The sequence below is a fragment of the Sturnira hondurensis genome, unplaced genomic scaffold (assembly GCF_014824575.4).
Source record: "Sturnira hondurensis isolate 20B ecotype Veracruz unplaced genomic scaffold, ASM1482457v3 Scaffold0012533, whole genome shotgun sequence".
In the NCBI taxonomy this organism is placed as follows: Eukaryota; Metazoa; Chordata; class Mammalia; order Chiroptera; family Phyllostomidae; genus Sturnira; species Sturnira hondurensis.
This window is the reverse complement of record NW_028085164.1, coordinates 192,763-203,069: the sequence shown is the minus strand read 5'-3', so window position 1 is coordinate 203,069 and position 10,307 is coordinate 192,763. Positions and strand designations below refer to the sequence as shown.

The window sequence follows — 10,307 nt, the reverse complement described above, 5'->3', positions numbered from 1 at the left end:
TGAGTTTTGCTGGTACAACTACCACCATCAAGAATTGCACAGGGGCTGGGGAGCAAAAGAGAGAGGAAAAAAATGTGGGAATGGTAGGAAACTTTTTTCCCAGCGTTCAATTCAGAATGAGAGAACTTCTGGAACTTTTTCTATTACCATTAATATTCACTTCTGGGTTTCAGACTACACCGAGTCCAACCCAGGGAGTATTGGAGAAATGAAACTATGTGACTTTGAATTCTTGGCTTCTCCAATCTTTCTGCTTCTATTTACTTTTTACAATGTTCACACTGACTTTCTATGCATTTTTCTGGGTTTTATAGCTAAAATAAGTAGAGAAGTTAAGGTAGTGTATGCTTATTCCAACTGTGACCTGAAAATAATACAGATAGTAAATATAGCTATTAAAGCTCAGAATAGACCAAGAGAATTGTGATATCTGCTTTCTGTGAAATACTATCCAGGGCCAGTAAGGAGTATTCTACTGTGTTAGAGGTAGGATGACTATCATTCAAACTAGAACACATTGTCAGAGTGAGTAATTCACTTGGTCTATGAAAATTATACTTGAAAAACAAGTGTGAACCAGATAATAGCACCACCTTATCTGGAAGGGCTTGTGGAATATAATACCCCCTTAACATTGTATTCACTGAATTTAATGCATAATTGCAATCATTTTCCTATACAGAGAAAATTTGTTTTTGTTGTCCACTTTGTATTGATTAATTTACATGTAAAAATGTAAATAAACCTTTGTCCTTAATTTGTCATCTTCAGTGTACCTATTAACTTGGAAAAAGTGTATTCTATAATGTTGGACCAAGATAATTCTTTGTGTGTATGTGTACAAACAAACCAGAGACTCAGTTTGTGTTTCTGTTAAGCTCAAAACAGACCAATATTTACTTTAGGATAAAATAAACCTAGATACACTGACCATTAGAGATATGTGAGTCTTAGATCCCAGAGAGTTTTTGGTCAGAAAAATGGGCATTCTTGCCTTCTCCATAACGCAAAGTCACAAAGACAGTGTGGGTTTTTCCCAATTGAGACCCTGCAATGAGCCTTCCCACAAGAAACTTCCTGCAGGAATAATACATACCCTTTAACTCATCTTTAACTTTATCACTGGTATTCCCAACAAGGGTGCTACTTGGTGCCAAAGCCACAGTGGTTTTTATGATGTGGGCTCCTCTGTGAAAAAAGAACTTCAGAGCATTTCACACAGGCTCCAGCCAGTGGCCAGATGACAATGAATTTTAGCCACTCCAAACCTGGGTCACATTTATACAAACCTGGGTGACACATTACATGTGAATGAGTCCAGAAGCTATTTTTCTTTATCACTCAAATGAATCATCCCATTCCATCAGGGATGAGAAAACATAAAAGTTTTACATTCATATGTGACTAGAATACTATTTGAATTCTCAGAAAGAAAACAAATTTATGAGAATAAAATTCTTGTCTATCAGGAATAACTACTTGGTCTTCCAGCAAATCATCCATTACCTAAGAGGACTTCAGCTGAGATCATAGGTCAGGGAGTACATATAAGAAATGTCAACTCCAATTGGCAAAGGGCTCAGTCAGAAGCTCTGTTAAAGCTCCGTTGTTACTATCTTTCAACCAGTGTGCAAACTTGTTTCTCAGACTCTCTTATCTTGGCAGGTAACTCTTGCCACTGCCTTTCCACTTGGTATGTAGCTGCTAGTCCATTCATTGCTTCTCATTTTGGCCTAGAAGGTCCTTAGTTAAATTGGCCCAGAGCAAGGTTTTGTACTTCAGGTTTTGCACAAAGGCCCAGGGGACAAAGAAAAGCTTAAAATATTTCTACTCCACTCCCCAAGACTTGTGTTTTGGCACAAGGCTGCATCAGCTGAAAGAAAAAGGGCTCATTCCTCCAATTCATCTGCCTAGAGTTGTCACTTCCCACAAGAACACAGTAAAGGCTAAGTGTGGCCTTCCGTGCTCCTCATTCCCTGGTCTCTGCCTTTCCTACTTGTTTTCTGTGCTCCAGAGTTAATCGGTGAACATGGAGTAAGAATTGTCTTCTTTACAGAAAAGTTTTGACAAGCATAAATCAACTGTTTCTAATAAAATAATATTTATTTTATTTCAAATATATATAAATTTACATGCACAATACATAGCAGACACGATAGTCTATAGTCACAAAGTAAGAGTGAATGCATCTGCTGATTCTGTTGACCACTAAGAAAGTCTTAAGGAGGTACATGCTGAATGTGTGAGAGTGTCTGTCCAGTCGAGGAAATCAGAGGCCCTAACCACAGCTTCAGTGTCATCCCAGTGCCTGTTGCACTCACTCAGGGCTGGCAAAACACCTTCCATTTTAGATCAGCCAGATCCATGCTCTATGTTCTGTCCATCAACATCTCTGCTCTCCAGGACTGCATGGAGGTGGTTTAGGGCCCAGCTCCCCATTCCCTGGGCTGGGAGCTCCTCCTAGTGGTTTCTATTTTACTGAGTCTTACCAGTAAAAAAAATTCTTGAGATAATTCTGAGATAGTTCCATGTGAATTCTTTAGAATTTTTCACAGGCATGTGGTAGCGCATTTGAGTCCAGAACCTAGAATTGGGAGGCACTGATTTTAAGCCTCTCCAAGTGACTGTGGGCAAAACCCGTAGAGCTTTTCTCACAAGATGAGGTAGAGACTCTGGCTCTTGGAAGGAACAGAACTTAATTAAAATGAGTTTCAGTGTTTGATCATCCAAGGCAAGATTCACTGCTGCTTGTAGTTCAAAGACACTGGGTCCATTGACATAGTTGGGGCTTAAGATAAATATTCCTCTTCTACTTTTCTTAATAATGCTTACAATGTCTTCTGCGTACACTGGAAATAAAGAATTAAATTAATTGCAACCCTTGTTGTTAAACCTTGAGTCACAATAATCCTTACTGTCCCAGATCTGCCCAGAGGGTTCCTTGCCATAGACATTCATGGAAGGAGGAAAGAAACATGGTTGACTATAGCACATTCTCTATATCAACTTTGCCAATAGTTGAAGATACATTCTAATGTCTAGTGGCTCTCAATTTTACAGTTCTCCCTTATTTCTGTGTCCTCAAATTATCAATTCCTCTAGGAGCAAAGCTTGTTAGAACAAGGCAGGCTGGGAAAACAGAGGGCAATGGAATGTTCAGGCTCTTAGGTAGAGTATCTGAGGTAGCAGAGGCACGAGAGGTCATCAGGAGGGGATGAGGTCTGCACATCTGATGCCAGGCCAGACCTGGGCCCCGGCTCAAGGAAGCTGCTTGATCCAGTTTTGAGGTTTGTTGCAGACTGTCTGCAACAGAATGCAGAGGGACCACCTGTTTAGAAGGACAAATGACTTCTTGCTGAAGAACCAAGAAAGACACCTTTGCTCTGGAAGCCCTCCCTATGGCCTGATATTATCTTTTCTTCTGAATATTGATTTTTTAGGTGATGGTACAGGTCTCTGAAACACATATTTTTCTGTATTGTTGCCCCAAAAGTTCTAAGCTCATGAAACCTTCCAGAAAATGTATATCCCAACAGAAAGAGTGACAGAAAAAATTAGACAATACTTGCGTTTAACTGGCCCTTTTGTTTTATATTTGCTCCTGGCATGCAGAGCCTACCTCCTCCTGGGGCTACATCTCTTTCAAACAAACACAAGGTATATCCATATTTGTTTTCCAAAACTTCAGGGAATAGATTCAGGGCCAAGTTTTCCTCGTTCACAGATGAAGTGGTTTCACTCTCAAAAGAGCTCCATTTTGCATAAGAAATGAAAGCATCAAATTCCTTTTTATCTGAAGGAGAGGAATGATAAAAAATCTAAGCCATTTACAGATTTTTTGCTATCATCGTATGTCTATGTATGCTTGCAACATATGATAAATGGGTGAGACTTAAGAGTTGGGATCATTACCAAATTGATTTAAAAAATTAAAAACATCAGCTGAGTCCATTTCAAAATCACACTGCTGAGTGGAATCTATTGTCTGCCCAAAAATTATAATCACATTCTGAAGAACTCCTGCAGTTCCACTTATGTCAGATCCAACAGCTGGGGCCTTCTCTGATAAATCACAAGCACTCAGAGGTTCCTCTGAGCTTTCCCTGTACCTGCAGTGTTGCTGTCTCATTCATTGCACATCAAAGAAAAGTTTACTCCATCAAAGTAAGATATCCAGTGAGCAAAGCACTGCTGACACTCAGCACCCTGCACATTAGAGAGCTGATGGCACATATACCTCAGCTTGCGTGCCATGTGTGAAATGAAGCAATGATAACTACCCAGCAGGCTCCCTTCAGGGATGCTGGAGATAATGTATATGACAAGCTTGGGGTCTGACTCATAGCAGCCACAGGATGAATATCCTTTACCCTCCCTTCTAAATGGGACTCTATATTTATGGAACTTATTTCAGAATATTTTTTGGTCTCATACGTTTCTATCGACTAAATGATTAGAAATGAACATTGATTATGGGAACGTGCTAAGTAACTTATTGAAAGTGGTAGAAAACTTCCCAAGTTAATTCATGGGCTTCAGAATTGAACACTCCTGGCTCATATTCCAGCACTTTGAACACTGACTGCAAAATAATATCGTTACAAAATAGTAGTAGCACTGGCTGCTGATGCAGCTTAGTATTACACATGTTCAATGTGGACCTAAGAAGAGCCCTAGTGGTAAAGGCCAGAAATAGAAACGGAAGAGAGAGTGGAGGAGGTCTGGAATCAAGAAAGAAAGATACCAGGGAGCAGAGGCCCAAGGGTGTACTATAGGAAGCTACTGGTGACCCAGATAGAAAGAAGGACACTCATGGGTAAATATGTAACACATTATAGTTGACTCAATTCCTTTCATATCCATGGGAAGTCCAGCAAACTAGGATTTTTCTATAATAATAAAAGATTGTATTCACTTGGTAATAAGAGTGGAAGTACTAGACAATTCACTAGGTCCTCCAAAATTGTGACATTTTATGTCTCTCTAAATTGTTATGTATTCATCATTAGCCTCAAGGGAAACAGTTGTTTTGCTGAATAACACTAGATTGATCAGAGAGAGCACTGAATCATTGTGCTTGAAGCCCGGTTCCACTTCCTTCAGAATTCTAGTATCTGTCCAAAGTAAAAAGAGAAAGGGCATATTTAAATGTTTCACAGTTGATTGACTCCTCTGTGTCAGCTCTAGAATCTTAAGATAAATAGCATTTTAGTGAAAGAACTATGAAGTTATCAAAGAAAATGATTAAGACATTGATTAGATAATTGGCTTAATTCGAAAAAGCTAACTTTAAAAATAAATAAATCTCAAGAATACTCTTGGCTTAAGCATTTGTAGTATGTATTCTCAATAATTGGTCTAAAGCAGGCGGGTCCAACCCACGGCCCACAGGCTGCATGCAGCCCTGGGTGGTTATGAATGCGGTCCAATACAAACAATTGTAAATTTATTTAAAACACGAGATTTTTTGTTTTCATTAGTGTTTGGCCCAAGATAACTCTTCTCCCAGTGTGGCTTAGAGATGCCAAAAGTTTTAGAGCCCCTATCTAAAAGAAGGTGTGACTGGTATATTTCCTGACTCTCATTTCCCCAGCGATAGGACAGCTCTCACTGAGTTCCTTGTGTGGGAGAAACATTGTATGAAGAGGCCTGTCAGATAAGGATTAGCTCTGGAGTCCAGCAGAGGAGCTTCTTCTCTTTCCAAGCAACAGAGTTATTTGCTAAAACTGCAAATATCCTAACCTCAGGAATTCTAGGACTAGAAAAACACAGAAGTAGCTATTCTGTTCTGAAGAAGCAAACGTTAACAAACATCATTATCCTGTCTCATGGAAAAGCTGACAGACATATCATTAATACTATGGTACTTGCATCTTATAGAGCTTCACAATTTTGGGGATATTTCTACCAATTTCAAGCCCCTCTTTTTACAGATAAGGCTGACTAAGTTAATAATTAATGGGTGCTATAAGTCAAACTGCTTGGGTCCAAGTCCTAAGCTCTAACATAACCTAGCAGTTCAACTTGGGGCATATGACTTCAGGTCTTTCTTTCTGGCTTATAGGATTGCTGTGACAAGTAGCCAATACACTTGATTGGCAAGCACTTGGTACTCATGAGATAATAATAATACTGAGTGTTCACTACATGCTAGACGCTGTTCTAAAAACTTAGGATGTCTTAACCTCATGAGCACTCACATCATTCATTGAGATTGAAATTGTGGTTACAATTCCATTTTATCAAAGGGGAAACTAAGGCACAGAGGTGTTAAGTCATTTACTATATTGCTTTAAGTTGATTAGCAGTGAGATAATTTTCAAGTTCAGCATGATAATAGCATCAGTTGCGAGATTCCTGGTAACTGGAATAAAGAAACTTACTTTCTCTACCTGCTCCCAGCCCTCCCATGTGTACAGCATCAGATCTGGAAGAAATCTCAAAGCCTGAGGAACATGGCCTTATCCATCAGGGATTATTGATTTTTGGAGCTCCTCTGTCTAAGTCAGTACTGAGAGGAAAAGTCACAGCCAAGTTGGAGTCACCTTACCCCTGAGTGTCTCATCCTTGTTCTGGTAGGTGCGGTACAGCAGTACTATTTCAATCCAATACATGAAGAGGAGAGCAGCTGCCGTCAACATGCCTACTAGGGTCATAATGGTACCAAGTAGGATGTACAGGAACACCACTGGGGAAAACATGGCAACAATGAGCAAATGCAGAAACACATTCCTGTGGCAAGACCTTATTCAGGCCAATGCTGTGGGCCCACCCAAAGCCTTTTCTGGTCCCATTATTTTTATCAATTATCACTGCTGTTGGAAGCATTTCTCTTGAATGCAAAATGCTTTAAATCACATCCAGTTCATCTTACAATGAACTGGAGAGAGCTTGGGGAAATGGGCAGTTCCTGATCAGCCATGGCCTAGGAAACTGATCCCAACCATTTTTATTCATTTTCCCCATAAACTTCTATGCAACACATTTGCAACCTTCTCACTGTATATTGTAAATTATTTTCATCAATTGTTGTCCCTACTAAAGTCTAAACTTCCAGAGGCCAGGAGCCTCTGGCAGCCTATGTCTGGCACAGTTTTGCACCCTTCACATCACCTGACTCATGAAACACACCTTTACAGAGAATCCACTGTTGATCAGTCATAAATTTTGTCTTAGTTGCCTCATGGGCTTCACAATCATCTATTCTAAAAAAAATTTATCAGTTGAACGAATGAATGATATCAACTTCATCTCTGAGAATGTTCTTTAAAAAATTAGAAACTATTCCTTACCAGGAACACCCATGCCAGCTTTAAAAAGTTATAATCTTTGATATACATATATACTTCTGGACACTGAGAAAAATTACATTTTCACAACTCCACTCTCCAATACCTAACCATCATGCTTTCTGTATTTGGAACCCAGGAAAGAAAAATAGGAAAGGGACCTATGACCTAGCACAATATCTAGCACATAGAGCATGCATAGGTATTTGTACAATGAATGAGTGGATGAATTCATGAATGATAGGCTACTCTGACCTAACCCCAATACACAAAATGTTGGTAACAACGACCATCTCTGGATCACTGATATGAAACTTGTTGTGTGTGACCTTGATTGAGGTATTAAATGAGTTAATACAGCAAAGTGAATAGAACATTTTTACATAATAAATATTAATTGCTATAATCACTGATACCAACAGACAGCCAGTCCAGACCTCTGGGAGTGGGATGAGAGTGGAGACCAGGAGGGACCATAGTGGGAGATAGAGCTAGGCTATGGGAATAGGACCTGGGAGCCACTTGTGCACCAAGCTATGTTCTTTGGAGACTGGGGATGAAGGTCGGAGGTTTGAGTAATGCCTTCACAAGCTACCTAGGGTCATGATGAGGACATTGAGTTTCATAGCACAGTGCCAGGTCCCACAGGCATGAAGGCTACATTTCCTAGATAACCAAGCATGTGCTTGTGGACATTCAGCTCTCTGTGCCCCGCATGTAGAAATTCTGTTCCTGGCTGCAGATACCCTGCCCCTTCCACTGAAGCTGCTCTTGGCACTATCTGAGAGGCCGTGTGGGGTTTCCAGGGTCATTTTATTTGGGCTTTTGGTTCAGTCGCTCTCTGTCAGTGGGCCCCAGTGTGGGCAACTCATGTCATACAGAGAGTAGGGAATGGGAGGTAAGGAGTTGACAGAACGCCACAGGAGTGTCCTTTACAGCCATGATGGTGGCAGGGAGAGGTTCTTACACTGAGCATGCACAAGGCTAGCAAGATCACTGAACAGAGGAAAGAAACCTCCTACCCCTTTCAGTACCACATTTGGGAAGGCAGACGCATGTGCAATAGAAGTTAAAATGGTGGCAGGGAGAGGTGCTGGACTAAAGAGGCCTGTCACTGTAGCTTGGGGAAAGAAGAGGTTGGATGGGAAGTGGATCTACCCAAAACACACAAAATTTTGAGAAGTTAATTGGCCACACTGAGAAAGCACCTGACCCATCCCACACCCAAAGCTGATGTAAACCCAAGGGAACAGATAAACTCTCTCTTGCTCATCACTTTCTACTTGAGACTTGCACTTGGATGGTGTACTGGCCTGTCTTCTCCATGGGCCATGTGGTTTTAGTAGTCATGTGGCCCATGGCCTCCAAGAGGGAGACTCTGTGTCTCTGTCTCTGTCTCTGTTTCTCTCTCTATTTCTCTTTCTTCCTGACCTGGTGGAGCATCCTCTAGTGAATTCAGTCACTCTCTGACCTGGGAGGATTGGAATTTTCAGCCCTAGCAACTGCATGGCCATGGCCACACCGGATCCACACACAGCTTCCAGGAGAGATCCTGTAGCTGGGCAGCAGCTGGGAACAAGCTAAGCTACCTGGATGACCACTTAGCACTTGGCTCAGGCTCCATAGGACAGTACTTTAAAATGGAGCAGGAACTCTGTTGGCTGCCTTTTATTTTGGTTTTGCTGAGGACAGTTGGGTTTTGTCTGGGTTTTATAGAAGAGATGAACTTTGTAATGGGGAGTCCCCGTATCATCCAGCATTTTGATAAAAGCCTCTTTCCCTCCTCACCAGTCTTTGCCTCTAGACTTTGCCTTTGGGGTATTAGTAGATAAACCCATAATTTTATTTGATAAAATCATCACTTTTATTTAAGAAAATTCTTCTCCTTTCAATTGATAAAGACAATTGTGTGCATCTGCAGTAATGTCCCAGGCTTACCTCTTTTCTTTTCCTTCAGTTGGATAGATTGGGTGGTGTTCCCAATGGAATTCTGGGCAAAGCAAATGAATGTCTTGTAAAGATCACTCTGAGTAACTTCTTTCAAGTGGACAACACACTTGATGATTTCATCCTCAAAAGTGGCTTTAACACTAGGAAAGAAAAAAATATCACACCAGTTCAGTAGATAAAGTGACACCCATTTGCAGTATTCAGAACTTACATAAATAGCAAACAGTCCAGCTATTTGAAGAGCCATGGGGTCACACAGTAGGAGACACCAAAAGAACATAATACAGTTGAAAGAGCTCATTTAAAAAAAATATTGATTCTGCTAAACATTGTTCTAAGCACTAACAAACACTAAGATATAATTTATTTGTGGGCCTTAACTGACCTTTCTTATTCTAGAATTTTACCTGAAAAGAGATTCTAGCAATAACTTAATAATATTAAAAGTGACTAACTTCTACAGAGGTTTCACTATGTATCAGGCTGTCTTCTGACCACAAAATGAGAGGTATTGGGTCTTTTCCATTCCACACCTCACAGAAATTCCACAAGGTAATGGTATGACTATCCTAACATGACCAGCAATGAAGACCAGGCACAGAAGGTGAGTCTTAGTTCATGTGGCAACCTGATTCTTCAGCCTGTGCTGTTCTACCCTATCTAGGAAGTGGGAGTCTGGGCATTTATTCATAGTTTGGATTCTCTAAAGTTGCCAATCTCTAGTCTGTACTCATGTTAAGGAATATTGTTTATGTGAATAATGCATTCACATTAGTCTGTATTGTTTGGAGCCTGTAATACCAATTTTTTTTACAGAATACTTCTTACCCACTAGAAGCTGTGATAAGCATATCATCTCAACTGTATACACTCCTTAGAGGAACAATACAAGGTGGATTGTAGGTGGCATGATGGAAACTCATGGGGTCACATTTCCAATAGGTGGCAAACAGAGTTTCATACCAAAAGCCATGTGAAGTCAGAACATAATCTCTTTGTCATAGTTGATTACTTTGAATTATGCTGCAATATCAGATAATAGAGGACCCAATGGTCCTGGTTTTAGAA

At 40.4% G+C, this 10,307-nt stretch overlaps 1 protein-coding gene across 1 annotated transcript in view; it reads right to left on the bottom strand.

The window, feature by feature from the left end:
• Nucleotides 1–2,137: 2,137 nt before the first annotated feature.
• The window catches only part of IL18RAP (interleukin 18 receptor accessory protein), a 33,763-nt gene continuing 25,593 nt past the window's right edge, over nucleotides 2,138–10,307 (bottom strand). Inside the window, exons 8-11 of the mRNA XM_037060817.1 lie at nucleotides 9,228–9,379; nucleotides 6,551–6,688; nucleotides 3,620–3,793; nucleotides 2,138–2,849 (exon numbers count right to left, since the gene is read on the bottom strand). Of these exons, the coding sequence (XP_036916712.1) occupies nucleotides 2,476–2,849; nucleotides 3,620–3,793; nucleotides 6,551–6,688; nucleotides 9,228–9,379 (838 nt within the window). The 3' untranslated portion in view covers nucleotides 2,138–2,475. The remainder of the gene's footprint in view (nucleotides 2,850–3,619; nucleotides 3,794–6,550; nucleotides 6,689–9,227; nucleotides 9,380–10,307) is intronic.